Raw genomic sequence first — 22,991 nt, forward strand, 5'->3', positions numbered from 1 at the left:
TCAACATCCATTTTGCTCTCGAAGCCCTTTAATGAAGGAACTTCATTACTGTTTGTGAATGGGAATGTGTTGTGTGTTTTCCTCTTTAATTGCATTGCTCTTGCACTTGAAGTATTGGCTGATGTGAATGAAAGTAAAACAAAAGCCTTCTTCCACTTATTAAACATTTTCCTTTAAATGGGCAGGTCAGGTAAGGTCACCGCCGCTTCATCTTTGGCTCAACCAAACCGCTTGGCTCACAAGGACGAACTCAAGCAAATCATTAAAAAGAAAAGCAGAGTTTCTCGTCTCTGGCAGTGATAAAGGTCTCTCTCTATGTGTTAGTAAATATTTATGTTATGTTATTTCCGAGCCTATCAAAGTCAAGAGGAGAGAAGTTCCTCTGATGTGGCACATGGAGGAGTTTGGGCTGATATTGAGTTATGAAAGATGGAGGGGAGAATTTTAGATTTATTCTGCTGTCAGCTCGAAGAAGGGAGGCTGCGTGTGTGTGCACTGGTGGATGTGGGTGTGCGTGTAAGCATATTGTGTATATGCCTATGTATTTGTGTGTACGTGTGTGTGTGTGTGTGTGTGAGCGCATAGGTGTGTGGGGCCGTAGCTGTCTTCCGAGTCGATAGACACACTCTGTCACCACTGGCAAGTAATTGACAGCTTGGAGTTTGCAGTGACACAGGCCTTGCATATATTTCCTCCATTACCTTGTGTGTGTGTCAGCCTGCAGTTCTCCCTGGCAGTGCATTCAGGAGTCAGCTAGCTCGGCAGGGGATTAAACAAACACCTTCTATTTGGGCTTATGGGGAGGAATGATAAACTCTCTCAGCCTCAATCAGCCAAATAGGTAATAAAGGCTTTCCCTTTTCTCATTGCTGATTGGTTATTTAAATACAGTAGGGGCCAACTAGTGTACTTCCAGCTGCTGTACGTCGCTTGCAGTCCAGAGTCAAGCATTTGCAAATAATTTGTTTCTTTGTTTTAATTACGTTGAGTAGTCAGTGTAGGGTTTGCCAAACCAGGAGAGCACAGTGTCAAGGGGATTAAAGCGAAAAACCAAGAAGTATTTGCATCTGCTGTATATGGCAGCCATCCACTCATATATGAATGAAATGAAGTGGCAGTTTCATATATATATGAAAACTCCCAAGGATGCTAGGAAGGCTACAGAAACAGGCAATAAATAAAATGTTTAGAGATAACATTGCTGTAACCTAAAATGTCCTAAATTGCATTTAGTTTGAAGAATACTTCACCAACAAAATAACCACTTCTAAACTAATTAGTCATGCTGTGTGATCTTGAATTTGTGGCAAAAACATCCATAGAAAACGACAAACACATGATATGTTGATTTACTGGAGACCTTGTTTAAAAACAGTAAAACTATTTCAAAAATGTGTGTCCAAATTCAAGCACACAAAGTCTCATTTCTCCAGTCCTGTGCTCGTACTTCCCAAACAAATGCATTTTGGCTACAAAAATTGTATTGGAATCTTGCATTAGAGTGTTTGGGAAGTACTGAGCATTACATAGGCTACATGACATATGACACGGGTCCATGTCATTGGTCCGACAGCCCATTGGTCCGACATCCCATTAGTCCGACAGTCTGTGGTGCTGAACGGCTCCTGGCGGGCGTATTTCTACCTTGATGGTGCGCCGCGACCGTCTCTGGGTCAGCTGGGAAAGGCTTGAGGCGAAGCAGGCTCACAGCTTATGTGTTTGTCACTTTCTTTTTCATTTTAACCCACACCATGATCTTTTCCTGACCCTAACCAAGTGGTTTTTGTGCCTAAACCTAACCAGACCTTAACCACAGGGCATCATGATGATTTCGGAACGGACTTCGGAACAATGGGTTTAATATAGTTGGAACAATGGGATGTCGGACCAATGGGATGTTGGACCAATGGGCAGTTCCCTGTGACACATCTAGTGAATGAGTTTAGCATGCTAATCAAGTTATTAAACATAGTCAGTGTTGACTTTGGGAAGCCAACATCGCTCTCCTGGGGGAAAGTCCTGTGTTTCATGTATCGGTAAAGGATTTTTAACTACAGTCTGAGTATCTTGGATTTTGCCTGCCTGTACCACAGACTTCCACACTGAGTGAGCTGGCCAGTCATTGTTCTTGGTCTTTATATTACTATTTTCCCTATGCACGAAGAGCGAAAGTCCTTTGTTTGTTTGACCCAGCCCCCAACCTATCCAATGGGGGCTCCTTTGATTTTTGTGCATGGACATTGTCACTTTTTATTTCGTGTCACTGTAATAATTACTACAATTTTTTGGTCAGAGTTGGCTGTTTTTCCATGGAGACATACAAGAAACAAAGTTTTCTTCACTAATTCAACATAACATGGCATGACTCATTGATATAGTCATTTTGTGGGTGAGGTATTCCTTTAAACGGCTGAATTGATCAAATACATTGACAACAACCTTGCTGAAACACCTGGATACACATTGGATTCTTCTCTCCCATCTGTCCTTGACGCTGTGATCAAATGGCAAAGTTTCTGTGCAAAAAACACTCCGTCAGAGCAGCTAAACTCTGACAGACCGGAGCAAGTCGAGAAAGGACAGTAGTAGACGGTAGGAAAGTGCAGTTGCATTTTCAGCTCTCTGTAGAAGTATCCATAATTATTCACTCATATCCATTTGCAGGGGGCTTGGCAGCCAGAGAAACGTTATGCCGCAATTTGTCTTCCCCTCTCTCTTTTTACTCCTGCTGCCTTCTCCCCTACAAATCGTTAGTTTCACTTTTCATTAGGCTGGATCAATAAGGCGGATCAGCCGCTCGTGGCGAGGATACTGCATGGCAGACGCCCCCCCCCCTCCTCTCCCTCTACCCTTTCTCTTCCCCATTCCTTCTCCCTTGTTCTCTTTTGCTCCGTCATTGACTCGAGCGATCTATCCAGCAGTCCTCCAGCGCGGGAGGTTGTGAGAGGCGGCAGGAGACAGGAAGCAGTGGGAAGCTCGAAGGGCCCAAGAAAGAGACGTTAGCCTGCGATCGCACCGGTGCTAACCAATAAGGCAGAAATGGCATTGCTGAATGATAACCCAATAAAGTTTAATTAAGAACCAGTAACCTCTCAAGCTTGCAGTAATAATGAAAATGGAGGCTGCATGGAGAGGAAGGAAATTAAAGTGGAAATGTAAGGGTCTGTAAAAGTTCAGTCATATTGACACTGTCTGCCAAATGGGAAACATTAGCATTGATTTAATTCCTTTCTGATGGTTTTAATACAAAATCTTTTGTTCTCGGGTTTTACTGCACGTTCATCATGTTTTGAGAGAGACTGGATGAGAACACCTGTGTTTGAGCGTGTACCTATATTCATATTTTCTGTGTAATTGGAAAGTGAACAAGGACTCGTACTGTATACTTTTATTGTTACGAAGCACCACTTTTGTAAGGGGCCCCTAGAGCTCTGGTGCTACTTCTGCCCAGTGTTTAGGCTCAAGAGTGTAGATTTGGGTTGAACATTTGGGATGATGCATACGAGCTGTTTGTTCTGTTTTTCTCCACACACCTGGATGTGGATCTCAGTGTTTTATCAGAAGCTGCAGAACACTGCTTATGCTGCCTTTATCCTGAAATATCAGATATCACACACGTAGCTAAAATAATAATAAAGACATGTTCTGTGATGTTGATTTGGTCCTCTTAGCATGAAAAACGAATGACAAAGTGAGAAGCCAGTGACGCCAGTGAAGCCTTTTCCGCCAGTTGCTTTGCACCTCCACAATTGGGGGCGGTTGCTATTATAGTGGTGTTGTTTGGACTGTGTGTGTGTTTAATTGGGACTCACCCAGCACAGTGAGACGGGCAGGACGGGACCTCATGGCAGCCTGGACAGCCTGGCACTCAAACACGGCGTCATCCATCAGCTCGACACGCTGGATTCGCAAATGATGCTCTCCCGATCCGTGGTCTCCAATCACTGTGTAGCGAGGATAGCCTACAGGGCAAACACATTTGTTCATTTTAGTTAAATTCGAAATTAAAACACTGCTCAGAAGATAAATTTGTCATTTTAAAGCTGTGAGTGCTGGACCAAGCACATCTGATGCCCAAGGCAAGCTTCCCCTGGTGGTGTAAATTTGTAATTTTTTTTTTTTTTTTGTAAATCTTTTTTTTTCCCCAGATGGTTTTTGCCTTTTGATTTTCTCTTACTCCAATTCTGTCCACATACACTCCACTGCACTATTTTCCTTGAGTTTGATCTTTTTTAAAATTTTATTTTATTTCCTTACATCCAAAAAAAATTGGTGCCCACCCTCTGGGTGGTGTCCTAAGTGGCTGGAGGATTCACCACTGCTTATAACAACACTAACAATACACAATATAAAGACAACACACAAGCTTAATGTATCTTATTGTGAAGTCAATTTTAATTGGCAAATGCATTACAAAGACAATATTGGCTTGAGCACTGAAACTGAGCTGCATTGCAAGTGAGTGTTATAGATTACTTCATAGGTGAGCACCGCTTTTGATTGTTCATTTGCTAATTTACTCACAGTACAAAATTAACACATCAAGGGTCAAATACATGTTTTTATGGCACTCCTGGCAATGTTAATGAGCTGCTGTAGAGGTTGCTGCATTCGGCAGAATGAGGTTTTACTGCAGCCGTAAACAGGATCAGCTACAGTTTGAGTTGTTTCAGCAATGCTCTGTGCAATGATTTATAGTTTAATAATGCAACAAAGCAGAGCAATATCTAAGAGACCTGGACATTTTACACAAGTCAAGTGAGATGGTTTTAAAGATATCTCCCTAACTATTATCGAAATATGCATTGAGAGTATGTTGTGGAGTGCATCCCTCCGCCGGGGCAAATAAGCAAGTAGAGGAATGTGTTTGACTGGGGAGCTTTATGGGGTATTTCTCATGCTTTTAGAACTGCTCGTCTCTGAAGATCCCTTTTCTTTTTCTCTCACTCCATCTTTCTAATTATTGGTGATACAGTATGTGGAATGAAATAAGAATGTCTGTTCATAAAAAATGCACTCCAAAAAAAATGTTATGAATTTCCTGCAAAGAATTGCTTTTTTCCTCCAGTGGTCCTTAAAAGTAATTAATCAATGACGAAGCGAGTAGATAGGATTGGAGAGTTTTAGAGCAGAACAAGGCCAGACTTTTAACAAAGCCCCACTTTAACTGTGTGCTTTGTAAAAGTAAACTTCACACTTTAAACTCACACACTTGTCATTTCCTTTCCAACAAAAAAATCTGTCAGTACCCATCCAACTGTTGGGTCATTGCCAACAAATGTTGGGGAGAAAAATATTGATTTCTCAGTAACACCCAGCCAATGACTCATGTTCACTTCAGAGATCCCCAAACACTCCAGTCTTTCACTGTTAAGGTTTTTACAGGCTGGTTATACGTTTCTGCGCCCAAAAGGAACATAACAGACTGGGCAGCCTTAGAACAGCTTTTAAATCCTTGAATTTGTCTACTGCAAAAACCCATCGTCTGCTCAAAGTCCAATTACTGACTGTTGCTTCATTGAATCCAGTTGCCTTTAATAGAGCATGAAGTGGGCCTCATTTTATGCTGGTGGGGTGAGTTACAGCCGATTAAGCCACTCTCTGCATTTCATCCTCCTACGTGTAGCCTTTAATCTTAAGGGTCTATACAGTGGGAGGACGAAGGACAAAAGAACGCCTAAACATAAACATTAAAGCTGGGGAGGAGATAAACAAAGAAAGGCAAAATAAGTGGCAGGCTAACTTAAAAAAAAAGTGAACAAAGATTGAAGCTGCACTGGATGTTTTGTGGAAAAACTAGTGCCTCCTTTTTTAAGTTTCACCAGACTTTCTACAATGTGTCCTACACTGAGTGATACCAGGGCTTCGGTAACACAGGTTGTAAATGTCACAGTGTTAATAGTGACCCAACCTCAGAACCCTGTCTGATGACGATAAGCCTATTTTGGGAGATCTGATGTAGACTTCCTCTTTTGTGTATTGTTAACAGTTCAATTAGCAACGTGAGACAGGTCCAGACAACATTTCAGCTAATCTCTATAAACAGAAATCTGCATATGAATGCAGATGGATGAGGAAAAAGCTAATAAAAAGCTGAATTGAGGTCAGACGTTGGTCGATGGTTTCCCAGATTGCATTCTGCCTCTTTTGCTCTCCACATGGATTGTTTATCTGCATGCAACCAAAGCCCGTTCAAACTTGATTGGTCAATACTAGTCAGGCTACAAAAGGAAGCCAGAATGCTTCAGATGCCAACTTCTTGCTTCTTCCGTCACCTACAGATTCTGCATACATATGCAGAAAGATAACTGTTTATAGAGGTTAATAGAGACCTGATCACAACTAAAAGCTTCCATTAATAATGTTAATAACCATTGAATGAAAAAGAGCTTCTTGCTTTTCCTTGCTCAGGATAATGCCTAAAATAGAGGACGCACCATTATGCGCACAAGGTCACCCAGAGAAGCATTTTGCTTCAATTTTATGTTCATTGATGAGATTCACGGCAATAATGCCATTGCAGATCGCAAGGGTAATGATTATTGCACATTCTGAATGATGTGACCTTGAGTTGACTCCAGTCCACCAAGCGAGTGCTGAGTGTACCTACCCCAGAAACAGAACATACCTCAAGTGCACTTTTGTTTTGCTTGTTTTAATTGTTGCAAGGTATAAGCTATGTAAATTCCTGTTAAACAAACAGATGATCTGGCCAATTACCTCATCTGTGCCTCTGGCAAACTAAGAATAATTTTGCTGTGTGAGAATATGGCGCCGTTCCAGTTTCATCTCTGTGTATTAGCTGGATCCAAAAGGAAAAGTAATTTGCATTTGTGGAGGATAGTAATGATAGGAATTTCCTAATCTCATTTTCAAACAATGGTAACATACCATAATGCATTTTTATCACCTCGTAAGCACCTCGATCATGCATTTTGTCAATTTGACTAAAGTCATAGTGGCACACATGAAGACTGATCACCCCTGCACATGTGATGTGTACCTGTAAAGGGCCATTGATCTTAGATCTCAGCAAATTTCAAAGACAAAATGTGTTACCCAAAGCAAACAATGTAAAATAGGCCCATTAAGGAGTAATGAATCCATCAGAGGGGAATGGATTTGTCTTGGGGCTGGATCAATGGTGAACGTGTGTGTGTGTGTGTGTGTGTGTGTGTATGTAAGTATACAGACACTTGAGGCGTGGCCTAGTGATTTATAGCACTCACCTAGAACATGTTTCACACAGTGTACCCACAAGGGGATGGAAACAGGTTAGCTGCAGCTGTGAACAGGTGACCGGTGTTCAATTTGCTCTCATGAGAGGCAAGTGTGACACATGCATGCTGCTGAAGGTTTGCTACATGCCAGCTTATCTTCCCTAGAGCTCATTCTCCCGTATCCCAAGTGCATGGCGTAATGTATACAAACATTTCTTTCTCCGTCTTTACCGCATGGCGGGAGAATTCACTTATAGTTGCTTTGTCTGTTGTCACCATGATCATGCGTGGCAGATTCTCTGTCATGCATATTCATGGCATTGATTGGTATGTTCTGAGCGGTTGTGGGGCTACTTTACTTTTCTTTAATTAGAGTGGAAAGGCGTGACACAAAAGGGAATGAATAGGAAATTCGGGGACAGATAGGAATCATTGGCTTTTGTGCCGTGATTTCTTGCGCTGAATGGTGAAAGAGTTCTCTCAGTTTTAATCACTGCTCCCGTGAATGGAAACAGGTCCCAGGCGGAGAACACCGTTGCCGACGCAGCTTCTTTCTATGAATAGCCAAGCAGACCTATATTATTGAAATGCTCCATGCAACATTTGATTCGTCGCACTTTTTATGTATACAGCTGCCACTTTCCTTTCATTGTGTACATCTTGCGGTGGATGTACCATCACTCTTTTACTGCCGCGTGCATTGCTTGTTTATGTAGGCAGGAGTGATAAAAAGGACAGCTGTGGAGCTCTTTATTTTGAAAAAGTGTCATCCGTCTCAATAGAAGGCACTCAGCCCCTGTCCGTATCATACTGTTGATTTTAGCAACCTATCTTCTTCAGGCAGGCAGCTATTCCACCTCAAACAAAACCCTGTGCATTTTTTAAAATGGTTTAGGAGAGAAGGATCGCTCCACCTGTACATCTTGGGCCTGATTATTTGGCGAAATAGGAAGACGAGAAGGGTTGTGGAGAAGGTCAGGGTTACTGCATCTTGTCCACGACTGTCAAACTCTTCACAGATGTGTTGTTAAAGGTTGATCTACTGTAGTTCCCTTGACTTTTCTCTCCGTTTTCTTTGTTCTATTCCTCCCTCTGTCTTTGTCCACCGCTGAAATGAGATTTCAACTTGATTGTCTTGTCTTGTTAAATCAATAAAAATAGAAGAGGATAAAACAAACTCTACATCTCTGCTCCACTCTGACCCCAAATAAAATTGTGCTCTCTCTTCCTTCCACTCTCTCTCATTCTATCTCGATCCATCATAAGTACTCTCCCCCGTCTGCCTCCTCTCCCTTCAAAGGAGACTCGAAGACTGCAGGACCATTGTTTACTGCAACCTCTCAGTCTCCCCTGGGCCTGATAAGAACCTGAGGAGGGAATAGGATGGCTTTACTGGGGCTCTGTCGGCCACTGAGGTTTAATTACAGACCGCATCGGCGACGTTTACTAAAGGTCAGAGGGTAGAAAACCCCCAGTCTCACGCGAAATACTGATGTAATCGTTCCTGTTTAAAAAGAGACTTCTGCATTTTAAAAAAGGCTGCAGCTGGATAATTTGTTGCACTGAATTGCAATTACTCTAGAGTTTTTAGTGGTCACCCAGGGTGGTGTGTGAGGCCAAGTAAGCTCTAAAATAAAGACCGTGCCCTTATAGAGTAATGCATCCTACTGTGTATGGAGAGCTGTGTACAGATTCAAATGGATCTCTGTTTTGGAAGAATTTAATGATCATTTCAGTAAATGATGCGTGCGCACTACGCTTTTATGGATTTTCTCATTCAATAGCTCAGTGCTTCAAAGGTTTTAAATGTTTATTTAGAGGAGTGATGTGCTTCCTTGAAATTCATCAAGGTCATGAATATACATAAAGCCTGGCTTGGTGGAACAACAGGCTACTAAATGACAGTGCAGCAGTCACTTTTACTCCAAATTAAACAATTAAGGCAATTATACATGAGGTGCAGTGTAATTAGAGGATGCCAGCTACTCTTCAAAAAGCCATTTAGCAGCCTGAAGCACCAGAGAAAGACCAGTGCCACTATTGATTTCATATTTCATTCGGATTTTTGTGCTTCCCTGCCAAATGCAAAGTATAAGAGATTTAGGTCTGCATCTAACACAGAGACAGAAATGAATTTTTAATTCTGTTTGGTCATGTTCAGTGATATAATTATTGATGTTTTACATAACACTTGTAATGTAATACTTGTGTTGTAACACACTATTACGAGACCTCTTTTATCCATCTGTGGAGTGATATATTTGGCAGAGGGTAGGATGTCGACATGTGGGGGCTTTAGATGACAAAAAGCAGCAATTTGAATATGACAGTTATATTAGAGAGTGTAATTAATAGAGGAAACTGAGGGTGATGGAGAAATGCAGGGTGACACGCACAAGGGGATAAATGCTGTTACTTACCAGAGAGGTCCCTGCCAACTCCCAGCGCCAGACCATCTTTGATCCACAGGACAACGCCATGGTAACCGGGGATAGTGCATGGTAACGTCACAGGCTGGCCTGCCACCACCACCAGGTCCTGTGGCTGCTGGGAAAACATAGCAGCCCCTGTAGAACAAAAGAAGAAGGGCAAGGTTAGGTCTGACCCATTTAAACCATTACATCACTTTAATGTAATCAGGAGGAGAGGGCATAGAAAATTCAAGATCAAAGAGGGGAACAAGTGTGGCTTTACAAACACCTGCTTTCAGCGACTCAAGTGCTGAATGAAGGGAAAATGAAGGGAAGTGCACCATATGCCCATTTCCACCAATTTCACTCAAACCTCTTGTCAAACTCATGTTAAAGGAAGCCTAAAGGGTGATATACAAACGTGGCACATTCTTTTACTATTCATGATACAGAGACAAGATACTGTACACGCATCAGAGGTGTCAGTGCGGTACCAGGACTGAAGCACAGCCTAAGAGACAGCCGTCACAGCTCGGCTTGGTTCATTTATGAAGGATGTCACCGTACAGATGGGCCGGGCTCTTACACACCACTGTAGATAACACGATCTTGTCTGCCAACACTGCTCTAGTGGCATACATTAACTCGAGCTCACACCCATGTATTCCAACTGTGCAACTGCTATTAGCTGCACTCCTCTACTGTGTGTTCAGGCGGAAAGTGGTGTGCAGTGAACTCCATTAGAGGCAGAGGGTGTGTTAATGGGGAGGGGTATGGTGGCGGTGGAGGGGTGGTGGAGGCTGGGGGAGGTTATGCTGTGGATCAGAGTGGAGGGTGCAGAGTGGTACTGATGTGTAGTTAGAAACACTGGCAGGCTGCCTATCAACTAAAGCCTACACACACTGACATGCATTCATACAGACGCACTCAGATTTGGGAGCAGGAACTGCAGCAAAGGTTTAAAAGTGTCACTTTCTCTCTCACACACTTTACTGAGGCAGTTTGTTAGCAGCTGTTTCTTATTTTTAAACTTCTAAGTTCCATTGCTTGGATCTGAATGTCTGCCTTTTTTCTTGAACAACTTATTCTTTCTCCTCGATTTGTGCAGCAGCACAAACACAGACATGCATACAAACCAGAACATGTACTCCCATCATGCTGAAATGGGCACACACACACACTTTTTTTTAATCATATGCAAATAAAAAGCTGATAGAAGAATAACATGTAGTGAATCACAATAATAAGCAAGCAAAAGACGGCGGAAAACGAGAAAGCGTGTTTTTCATCTTACAACATCTTTGTATCACATTGCAGTCATCTTCTGCAGTTCTTTGTGTGATTGTTTTGATATTCAGAGGAAATTACTTATCCTACTGCAGACAGGGAAATTGATTGGCTTTGTTCTACAATTTCAAACCACATCAGAGAAAAAAGATTGTTGTCATACAAGAAACTGATTTTAATTTAGTTGGAAAATGCCATTAGAATCCCCACAAGTCATTTTTCAGCCTTGAACTGAATTCCATGTGATGGATAGCTTGTTAGAGATGTAAGCAGACATTTTCATATTGATTCATGCACTCTCTTTCCTCACACCTACGTATCACACACACACACGAAAATACACACACCTCACTCATTTTAATTAATACACAGTATATCCATAGGTGCAGGTTTCAGGGGAGGAACACGGGCGATATGTCCTCCTCAGTATTTAGAACACTGGTATTTGCCCCCGCCTCCCTGCCCCAATTAAAACTGGGAAATAGCAGAGGACTTTTATTTTGTAAAACCGCTAGACAGCTACTAACAGATGAAACAACAACTGTGGTAAAGCAGGGGGCAGCAGGGAACTTCAAAAGCAATGGTTGCCCAAACACAGAAAGAAGAAGAATGTTGAAGCTCCACTTCGATGGATAGTGCAGAGAGCTGGCTGCTGCTGGAGAATGAGGACAGAAGCAAACATGAAGCTGCTCTTACACAGCTGTAAGTCAGCAAGAATTAGATACACCTAAAGGTGGAATTGTTGTCTGTTAAAAACAAAAATAACACTAATCAGAATTTTCACTAAATATGTCATCATATTCGAGAATAAAGTCATAATAGAATACATTGCGTCGAGTGATATATGCATGTTTTAGCACTTTCTGACATTCCAAGGCTACAGTTATTTTGACGTGTAAAAAGTTTGGACTACGGTGCTGCATCTTTCATCTGACTGGCAGCTCTGTGTCACTGGGTGTGCTGCCGACTGAGAAGCTGTGATTTATCAAAGGTGGTGAAGTTAACATGTGTGTGGACAATAAGACATACAATGGTGAAATCAAAAATGTTTTCAGAGCAGCACACAACCACTTCCCTGAACTTTGTATCATCCAGAGACATGTGTCTGTCAGACAGTCAAATTCTCTGATAACACATATATGGAATATGTTTTAAATGTGCAGACTGTTTTGAACATGAGCAGAAATCTTGCTAAATATTCACTCCTAAAGTCCAGGAGTTTATAAGTGAATTAAATTTCATTTTAAAGAGGTTGCTTCCCCAAACAAAAGATGCAAAACAGGACGTAAGAGTATAACGCCTATATGTGTGCTGACTCAGCAGGGATAATATTAAATGATACAAGTGGATCTACAGGGGAATAAATATTTGAAAGCAATACAGAATTGCTGAGAATATACTTTACTAATGAGAATACTAAATTTTGCGTTTTCCTTTACATTAATAAAGACCATGCGCACATCTACGCCATAAACTGGTGCAGAAAAAGGGTACAAAGTAGTGCATAAAAATTCACCAGAATTCCGAATGGGCTTTTCATCATCTTGCGACTCGACTGTTTCTTCCTGCCTCACCAGGCCCTTTGTAAGCGTGCATCTATATCGTGGGTGCTGCAGGCTAGGTGAGACTTTATCTCACCATATGTATTGCCCTTCAAACTTAGGCAGCTTTCTTCAGCCCTGACTGTGTTCCCACGTGAGGAGCTTATCTCCGCTGTACTCTGCTACACAGCCAGCACGCAGATGAAGCACGCCAACATATAGACAGCTACTCGACAGATCTCTTGGCATGTTCCGGAAAAACAATGTAAACGCCAGGGAATCTTGTATCTGCTCAGTCATGACTGATATTATCAAACAGTTCAGACTGTGCTGTAATTGATTTAACACTGGACGGACATCTCTGTTGGCAGCACACTCGCCTGCATGCTTCCTACAACCCACCTATATCCTCACTCCCGTCGCCCTTCTCTGGACTCCTCGCCCCAAGGGTTATCAAGAAAAAAATAGATTTGAGATTATTTTTCAGAGACAGGCTACCTGTCATGCTGCTGTGCATTCTCTCTAGACAGAGCAGCTCAGTATCAGATTGAACCTTCTTAGGTGTTACATATATTGATGTTGTGTTTGCACAGAGGAAGATTTTAGCACATCATTTGCAGCAGGAGTTCATGTTAATTCTGTGAGACATTATGCCCTTAAACTGTCGTAAACAAATACCTGACTTCTCAAACAGCTCTCTTAACAATGTCAACTAACTGTACTCAAAATAATTGCACATCCCTCACACAAATACACATGGGTGAGCCATTACTTCACCTGTATGATAAGCAGCACATTGTTGATGTTACCATGCATTCTTACTCTCAACTCTTCAAATACTGACACTTGGTTAGTGCCCGAAGCATCAAACTATGACTCTCTATGTACCCCTCTGGCGTCACTTTTGGACTCTCGGGGATGGTGTGTTAGTTTCTGCTCATTACATGTATACTATATTTTCTAAATGTACTTATGTTTTCAAAGGAAACTGTGAACAGTTGTGAAACGTGTCAGTTCTTTAAAGCTGTTATTAACAAGACAGCCTGGTGTGTCTCATATAGATGTATAAGTAACTGAAGCCAAGGGCTACTGACCAAGAATGGGTCTTTGACTAGTTGGAAACGCCCCGGATTTTGCACACCGAGATCAATTTAGTTGTTATTGATCGGGAAGCACTACTCAACCTGAGAAGACATTTGTATAATATGTATGTCTTAAATAATAACCCTAAAGATGTCATTTGGGTTCTCTTGGTTTAGGCTTGGAGACCTAGAATTCTTAAGAAAAAGCCTGTGTTTCAAGCTGGAGGGTGTGGAGTTTGACGACATAAAAATTCAATCTTAGACATGACACAATTACGTTGCATCATGGAATTGTACGATACAGTGTTCTATAATCTTGGCCTACACTGAGGACTAAAAGTAAGTCCCTAGTTTTATGGAAGTGCAATACTAAATGACAAGAATAACCCTCTAAAAAGACCCTCAGACCAAAGGAGAAGAATCGTAGCTGCTACATGTAGCAAGGTTACTACAACACATTCTCACTCCGATCTCGTCACATATCGACGTTTGGTCATGGGCTTTCCAAGTCCTGATACAATGTGCAAGGTACCCTGGGTGCATTGGTTGTTGATGTTCTGGGAAGCTCTGTCAAGTTCTGCCCGTTACATGCATTGCCGTCTTTTAAAATACACTCTGTTTTCAAAGGAAATTTAACATTTACATACAGTCTTACATACTGTACAGCCAAACAGGGTACGGCTTTATAATCTTACAGGACATGAACACTGCTCTCCCGTTTTCCCCCCTGACACCGCTGAACACCTGTAAACTATAATGGTGACCCACCGGGTATCATGCCCACGTGAAAGGACAGCTTTGTTCGTGGTGTCTGACGTCGCAAGTCACTGCCCAAGAGCCACATTTGCCAGATTTTGACAACTTCGGAGTGAGACTGGTTTGGTTACTGTGGTACATAGCATAGAATATGCATGACACAATAAGCATAGTGAGTATTCAGTAACCACCACAAGCCAATTGGAATTCCGATTGAGCAGACCCAATCTTCAAAATCATCGGCTTTCGGGTTGACACAAGCTTCTGGGGCCGAGGGCCAATATTTCAAAGCTGAGCCAGTGAAGCAAGTGGAAGTCCAAGCCAAGACTTCCCTTTCATGTGCTGGCCATTTTGGCAAAACTCTATAAACAGTTATCATCATATGAATGCAGATTAAAAAAAAAAATAATAATAATGCTAACTCATTGTCTCAGATTTCAGCCAATATGTTCCACCTCTCTACACAGACTGTTTACCTGTCATTCAAACCTAATTCGTCAACATCACTCGGACTACAAAAAGACAAGAAACGAAAACCAGAATACTTCCAATACCAAAGTTCCCTTCTGCAAACAGAATCTTTTGATAGAGAGTAGAGCACACCAAGACCATTCTCAAACAAGGAGTCTGCCAGTTGCATCACATTTTAAGGACCTTGAATGTCACTTCAGTGTGCTTATCTTGAATGGGACTTGAGACTTTGACCTCTGTATTACATCAAGCATGCTTTAAGCAAATTTTCTTAAAAGTTTGCACTGCAGCCATTCAAAGACTGATGTCCTAGAAAGGCTATTAAAATACACCGGTGATATAGAGAATCAAAGACTTAACCGACACCCACTTGTACTTGTCACTTGAGCAGTTAAAAAGTGATCTCCTTCATTCAATTTAAAGCCTGGCTGAGTCTTCATAGGGACACAGCAGTAAAGAAATGAGGTGATGTGTTTTAGAAGGCTGGGGCTTACATCAAGGTGGCTACATTCATTCATCCATCCCCTCTGCACCAAATAAATCTCTGTCACATCTGCCACATTTATCCTTCACTGGGCATCACAGTGTTGGCAAAAAAAAGCAAAAAAAAAAAAAAAAAAAAAGCACCCATCCCTAATCTACCTCTTATTTATTGTCTGCCAGGCATGACGTGCAACGGAGCGAAGACAACCCCTGTCCTCTCACTTAGTCATGAAAAATATTTTCATAACAAAAAGGCCCAATTAAGTATTAAGCGCCTCACTTTAGACTTCATCACTGATGATAACATGATGGGAGGAGGGTGATTGTGCTCAGGTAATAATGCTTTATTAAGCATCCTAATGGGGTTACTAGAGAGCTTGGTCTAAAAAAAAAAGAAGAAAAAAACATAAATGATAAAATTAAAAATGGTCTAGACATGGCAATTTGCTGTGAGACAAATGGGCCTTGACTTCAGGGGTTAGGTTCTGTAAATGTGTGGGCATACAGAGCAGAACCAGACGTCTTTTGTCTGTCGCTAGAGACAACAGCCTTGTGGGTTTTCTCACAGCAACAGCCAAACCTGTACTATGAATAGAACTTCAAAAAAAAAAAGTTAACTACTTAGTATTTTTTTTTTCATGTATTGTCTGGGAAGATTAGTGACAATAACAGAGAAATGTTTTACTTCAGCACTTTGCGTTTGCTAAATCGAGCGTTGTGCTGTTGCTCAAATCTTTCATAGGAGCTTATCCACCCGTTATCTAACAGCCACCTTTTCTTAAAGACACACTGCAGATTTTTACAATATAATCACATACTTAACAAAGAGGGTCAGTACATTAGAAAAGAAAGAAAAAGAAGTGTACCAGCATAATGTTCAATTATGATAAGAGCAGCTAAGCAGTGGTCATAGTGCAACTGCAGGGCACATCCTCAAGGATATAAAGAATTCCTTACACAACATTTGCACGGGGTTATAATGCACATACTTGTAACTGACACCTCTGTCTGTGCAGATGTTACATAACCATAAATTAAAAATGTCAACAAAGCTGAGGTTGTTTCAAAGAGAAAAGGTCAAAGCTCGTCTGTATTTATCCACAAACATTCTCTATGCACACATATCTTCTGTTATATATTCAGGTAAGTAAATATCAGTGCTGTACTCCTTTGTAAATGTTTAACGCATCTCCTCATACTGAATATGTTTATATGCATCAAATCACTATCACAAGACTATGATTCGTGCTGGGTTTGATTGAATGCCCTATGTTTCCAAAGGTGAAGCCAGAGATCTTTGAGAAAGATTGCCTAGTTGCTCCAAACGGTGGGAAAACGGCAGGTAGTTAAAAACTGTGCACAGAGCTATATTCGTAATGTGGACTGGCACTTTGCATCGCCTAATGTTGTCATTTCACTTGAGATAATTTGTTTACCATTGGATGGCTGCTGCATTTCCACACACTCCAGCACTATTTTCCCCTCAGTGCTAACTGCCCCCAATTTCATCGCTCTTTGCCAATCAGGCCTGGAAATTACCGTTACGGACACACATCCAGCCCACTTCAGAGAAATAATCAGCATGCTGTCTGTGCAGCATGTGGCCACACAGCACCAAAGCTTAGCCCAGGATCATTATCAAAAACTATTACCCCTCTGGCCTGGGCATTTTATACCAGCAATTTAGAAGCACAGGAGGGCTTCAGAATATGGAGGAGTGGGTGAGTTGGTCATGTATTGTAGTTTGGTAGCCAATGACCATGGTATCTTTTTATGACATTGCTGCTGGTAGTTTTCAGCGGTAGATAAGTGGAGTGAAGCAGTGGAGAGAGAAACAGGTGGGGGAACTGAGGGGGAGGGGTTTATTTTTATCTTCCTCTAATCCACTGGTAGCGTTGCCATAGGTGACGCATGCCAGTTGCTTTTGATAAAGGTATGACTTAGAGACTATCAAGTTATTCTCATAGATCCAATTGCAATGACCACCTGGACCTCAGAAAAATACCATCCACACACCCTTCGGGGGCCTCTACTGGACCATTTGTATAAACCACAAAGATGAGATTCACCTCACAGGACCCAGAATGGTACAGTTTCCAAGCACATTCATACTTTCCTTTTTCTACCCTCTCAAAACCTTTGTAAATAATTTTTTAGTACTTGTAAAAAGGCTTGAGTGGTGCCTTTTTGGGCTGTAGTTCAATATAAATACAGATCTCCTTCAACATAGATCTTACCCAACAGAAACTTGTTTACTGCCATGCATGCCCTGTATCTATCTCTGTACCAGACTTCCTGCTCCTCTGAAGCAGCGACGCACATTCTTGCCTGTTGTCATCAGACACTGATTAGTCATAAGCCCACAACTCCAGTATGCATTCTCTCATTCTCACCATAGGTCTAATGTCCATGATTTGTGCACTTTAATTATCTGCAGCGTGATCATTAATTTGACACCGTCAGTGAGGCGCGCTGCTGTGAGAATCATCAATCCATAAAAACCACAAAAGAACGACTTCTATCTTGCCTGTGGTTATATGACTCCCGTCCATGTTTGTGAAAGTCAGTTGCAGATTGATGATAAGTGCATTCTGTAAAATGTCTGGAAAAACATTCTGAGAAATTAAAAAAGAGAAAAAAAGGGAGGCAGGCCCATTTTCAGAGATGTTAAAGCAACATTACTGCAATTATGTGACAGAAACTTGGCAGGAAAATAGCCAACTAATTACAAGGCATGGCCACTGAAAGTCACGCTTTGATCAACCATGTTTTATATCTAATTTATTCACAATATAAATTCAGAAGCAATGGGTCATCACATAAGTCAACCAATAATTCTGATTAGCTGTGATTGATTTACCCCTGTGGTGTAATGCGGCACTTAGAGGGTCATTTTCTTGATTTTTGGCACTTTAAACTTATTAAAACCATAACCAGCCATATTTCTAATATAACATGTTTAGTACACAATAAATAGAGATGCATGACACATAGAGTGCACTACACACACACATACGCGCACATACATACATTGTGCTAGACAGCGTGCTAATCTCAGCGTTAAGTCTGAGGGCGTGCAGGCAGTAACTCTGCAGATGAAAGAGACTGAAAATGAATAGCTAAGCTCACCTCGCTGAAATAAATCTGTGAAACTCCATGAACGGTACAGCATGTAGTTACAAAGAGAAGAACTCTGCACCCACAGCTGATGCACAAGAAATTGTTTAAGTACGACACCTTTTTATAAACTCAAGTCATTCTGACATAAATTGCCTTCAGTGTGTTCTGTAAAGAGGAAATTTCATGAGACCACAGACGAAAAAAAAAATATGTCTACCTTCACAGAGAAAGGGAACAGCAGGAATGACAAGGCCTCAAATATTTGCTGTAGTATTTACGCTCTGCTCTGGGTGGTACATGGGTATTCACTGTCATAATGGCATTTTTTTTTTATTCCCATCAGATGCCGGTTTTTGAAATTTTCCAACTTGCTTTCACCCAGGTTTCGAAGCCCTATTTCTCAGAGCAGCTTGGCTTTTGTTACATGGGCTACTTCATTAATATAAAAATGTAATCCCTCAGATGCAGCTGGCAATGTCACAACAATAGTTACCGATAATGAATATTTCATAAAGCTCTATCAAGCCCATTAGAGGAGGCATGTAATACTATCAATCTGTCTTCCTCATCACAATGTTCAAATCCTTTTTCCTGCCTGTCCACTTGTAAAACAAACACTGTTGTATGCAGACTGATAATACGCCAAGCCTATCTGTGCTGTGATGGCTGCCATTATTAGTAAGATTTGTCTGTGGGAATGCAAATTCATGAAGCAGGGAAGATAAACATCAGTGCTGCTGGAAGACGTTGTATTTATGCCCTCTCTCACACTGTGCATTAGTGGAGCATGACAGTTGCCAAGGCATAATCAAGACGGATCGCCTCCGATGATGACTTCTAAAAATTACAAATGGCAACAGCAGGAAGGCCTTACAGGCACACGCTTTATCATCAGCTACATGGCCAAAAGAAGTGAGATTCCATGGACATCCGGAGCCGGAGTATCAGGGGCCACAAACGGTTTATTAAATCTCTCTAGGCTGCATCTTTTCTGGCAGTTCAAACACTGGGGGCCCAAAGGTCATCAAGACATCATGAGCCATGGAATGGATTCCTGCGTGCATTCAAAAAATCCAGTGCAGTAAACAAACAAATCTGTTTTAACTTCTCCTACAGTGGATAAAAGTGAGAGTGCTTTGATGAAATATAAAGGTCTTCAAGGTCGCCAGCCTCTAAGCAGTCCAAATAATGTGAAATCAAACACAAAGTAGTCCACTTATTGGACGTACAGTGAGCTTTGTTCTGGAAACACAAGACCAAGTCTGACCACTGATGGTAATTACTGTTATAAAGCAGCAACTCCTGTGGGCTGGTTTCCAAGGTAACTACAGTTCAAAGAGAACGGTCCAAATATTCTAGTTAGCATAAATGCGACTGAACGCCACATAACCCTCCTCCCCTGGCTGGTATTGATTAAAAAAGTGTGGGGAAATGAAGCGACTGGCTTTGCAACCGGACTACTTTTTTTTTTTTAGGATATACTTTTGCATAATGAGAATCAGGGACATAAAAGAGATGCAAATGAGTGAGGGAGATGGAGAAGAGGAAAAGTTTGGGACTTCAGATGGGGCCTGATTGAATAGGAAGGGTCCCTTCTGTTTCTCTACTCCATCATTACATCCTTTCTTTGTCAACTTTCACCACTTCACCACCTCCTGCCTCTTCAGTGCTTCCTGTCACTGGAGTATTTGTTTGAATGTTTATTTTCGGAGCTCAAGGCCAGCGTCGCTATTGTCTCTTTGCTGACACATGAACACTTGAGTGTTTACTGAGTGTATTATGTCAAGACAATGATGGTTTGCGAGGGGAAAATGTTTGTGCAGGGGAGGGACCTTGAGGGGTGTTCAAAGTGAGCCAACATTGGGATTGATCATGTTCATTAAGGAATGATGAGCATTTGAAACAGACTCAGGTGGCTGATTTGATGGATGTGGTGTAGAGAGGGCCTTAGTCCAATAGGGCATATCATATATTTTGAGGGAAAGTCCCATTTTTCTATTACATGATATGTCACAGGCACAGAAAGCCACATTAAGCTGCCTTTTGTCCAGCCATAACTCATATTTTGTAAGGCTGACAAGATAAAAGTGTACCTTGACTTTCAAGACTTGGAGCAGTCTCTTTGAGTGAGATTAAATCAAGAGATAGATCAAAGCTCTTGGAAAATAAAGCCAAGAGGGATGTATCTGTGTGTCGGGAAGGTTTAGGAAAAGTGTCCAATTTATATAAAGGTTTAAGTAAGTCAAAGAAGTTGCTAACAAGTTTTCATGTATTTAAGGAAAAGTCTGTATTTGATTCAGATTTGTTGCCGTTAAAAAATTAAAAAACAACTTCAGCATAATGTTTTTTTCTTTTTGCTAATGAACACATCAACTTTTTGTTTCCCCTTATTCCACAACTTGTAACTTGTGTTATGACTATATCCAGGCTACATTTCTTTATAAGAAAAAAAAAATCAGAGGAGACAAACCCACAAAAAGGTGAACTGGAGAATAAGAGGCTCCATAAATAAGCCACCTTCTCAGAAATGTTTTGTCCAAGAGGAGGTTCTCGCAGCGCAACACTTTGAGTTGTCTACTGTTTTCAGCATTCCACTGAAATGCATGTCACATCTGTCAAGGTTTCTCTTGCAAAGCTGTGTTGTATTTTTTCTCGCACACTATTCACCCTAAGCTGTGGAACACACGCATCAACATTTTGTTCTTTATGAGGAAATATTCAGTCACAAAAGGCGGTGAGTTAACTCTGTATCGTTGCTGGCAGGATGAACAAAGGTACAGCACAGAGTGTGTGAGATGTGGGGAGAAATAAGGCTCGGCTTGTTTCCTTCAACTGATTCACATGTTGTAAGTGAAAAAGACTAGATGGATGGATGGATGGATGGATGCATAGAGAGAGAGAGAGAGATAGACATATAGATACAAGAGATGAGGACTTGAGTCACATGACTTGGACTCAAGTGATACTTGGACTGTAACACCAGTGATTCGTGGCTGGACTTGAGCCTTTTGACTCGTAAATACCTCAAACCAAACCCCAAAATTAAAAAATATGTTATAAACTGTGCCACAAATCATTTCATTTCACTTCACTTCACTTCCTGAATCAACTAACATCAAGGCTATTAATTTCTAACAAGTCAACTCCCAGATCCCCTTAGTTCAAATAAATGGTTCCCAACTGGTGGGTCGCAGTCCAAAAGTGGGTCTCAGGTCCATTCTGAATTGACCTCAAGTGACTTGCAAATATATCACATTTGAAAAAACACTTTTCAGCATAGAGCTTTTATTTTGAAGTGCCATTTCCTGCTGTAGAGTAAGTGACTAATGGACAGCTACTCGACAGAGACAGCAAACTACCTGAACAACATGGCCAAACGCAAGCATGACCCTAAATGTATTAAACTGTGTGGACATTGAACGAATGACAAAGGGGAAATCTGGACCCTGTGGCTGGAACAGTTGGGAGCCACTGGTTTAAACCAATGTTACAGCATCCAATCAAGTTGCAAAAGAGCACTATGATGAACTGACATACGTCACAGAGTTAGAAAAAAAATGATGCCAAAGATCATTTTGTTTGCGCACAGCTTCCAGCTTAAGGCGAGGCTAACATAAACATAGTTAGCGAGCTAATGCTTAGCTAATGTTAGCTAAACAGCTAAGTTAGCCCAGTAAGACACTGGGCTGGGAATTACAGTGAATGGGCGACTCTGTTGTTAAAATAGCATCACATTTGGTGAGGGGCATATTATGACTTGTTTCGAAACTCAAAGTTTAGGACTTGTCAGTCTTGACTTTGGTTTTGACTTGGGACTTGGGTGCAAAGACTTAAGACTTAAGGGGTGATCACGCAGAAATGAGACGCTAGAGACGTGGACGCTTCAAAGACGCTTGAAACGCTGGAAGTGCTTATTCAATGCGCGCTAGCTACTGGCGTTTGACGCTCAAAAAGTTGAAAATATTTTAACTTTTCAGAGTCTACGCTTGTCTAAAAACGCGGGTCTAAAAAGAAGCGTCTATAAAAATGGTTTTACTGGCATCATGTTTCTGGTGTTTCATCTCGGTGTGATCGCTCCCTTACTTGTCACTTGCAAAACAACATCTTTGTCACATCTTAGATAGATAGATAGATAGATAGACTGCTAGACTGATAGATAGATAGTACATACATAAATACATAGTGGAGGACATTTTTTCAAGAATGTAAATTCCTCTCTTAGGTGGCTTAATTCAACACATTCCCCATTTCCTGTTGGCTTCAATGGATTTGAGTAGAAAGAACAATACAGAAAGAAGGATGAGAGCCCTGCTACTACCATTTCTCAAGGGACACAGCAGTTAATGCTCACATTTCTCCAGTTGAGATGGATTTATAATTATCCACTTCCAGTGATTAATGGTCTTATAATTATCTGCGATGAAATATATCAACACAGACTCGTGCGGCTTCACTCACAATCACATTCCGTGATAATAAGAAAAACACTGTAAGGATGAGGGGATAAGCAATGTGTTAATAATACCAAGTCACAGCGATTAAACAGGATATTTCCACAAATGTTAACTTGGCTTGGAAACACTCTTATAACTACAATACAGCCATAACCCTCTGTCTCTT

The 22,991-nt window shown here is 41.3% G+C and overlaps 1 protein-coding gene across 8 annotated transcripts in view; it reads right to left on the reverse strand.

The window, feature by feature from the left end:
• Nucleotides 1–22,991, reverse strand: part of kirrel3b (kirre like nephrin family adhesion molecule 3b) — a 183,960-nt gene that overhangs the window by 65,536 nt on the left and 95,433 nt on the right. For all 8 annotated transcript variants that reach the window (XM_033631553.2, XM_033631551.2, XM_033631554.2 and 5 more), the window contains 2 exons: nucleotides 9,641–9,787; nucleotides 3,813–3,962 (listed from right to left, as the gene is read on the reverse strand). In XM_033631553.2, the coding sequence (XP_033487444.1) occupies nucleotides 3,813–3,962; nucleotides 9,641–9,787 (297 nt within the window). The remainder of the gene's footprint in view (nucleotides 1–3,812; nucleotides 3,963–9,640; nucleotides 9,788–22,991) is intronic.

The sequence above is a fragment of the Epinephelus lanceolatus genome, chromosome 4 (assembly GCF_041903045.1).
Source record: "Epinephelus lanceolatus isolate andai-2023 chromosome 4, ASM4190304v1, whole genome shotgun sequence".
NCBI lineage: Eukaryota > Metazoa > Chordata > Actinopteri > Perciformes > Serranidae > Epinephelus > Epinephelus lanceolatus.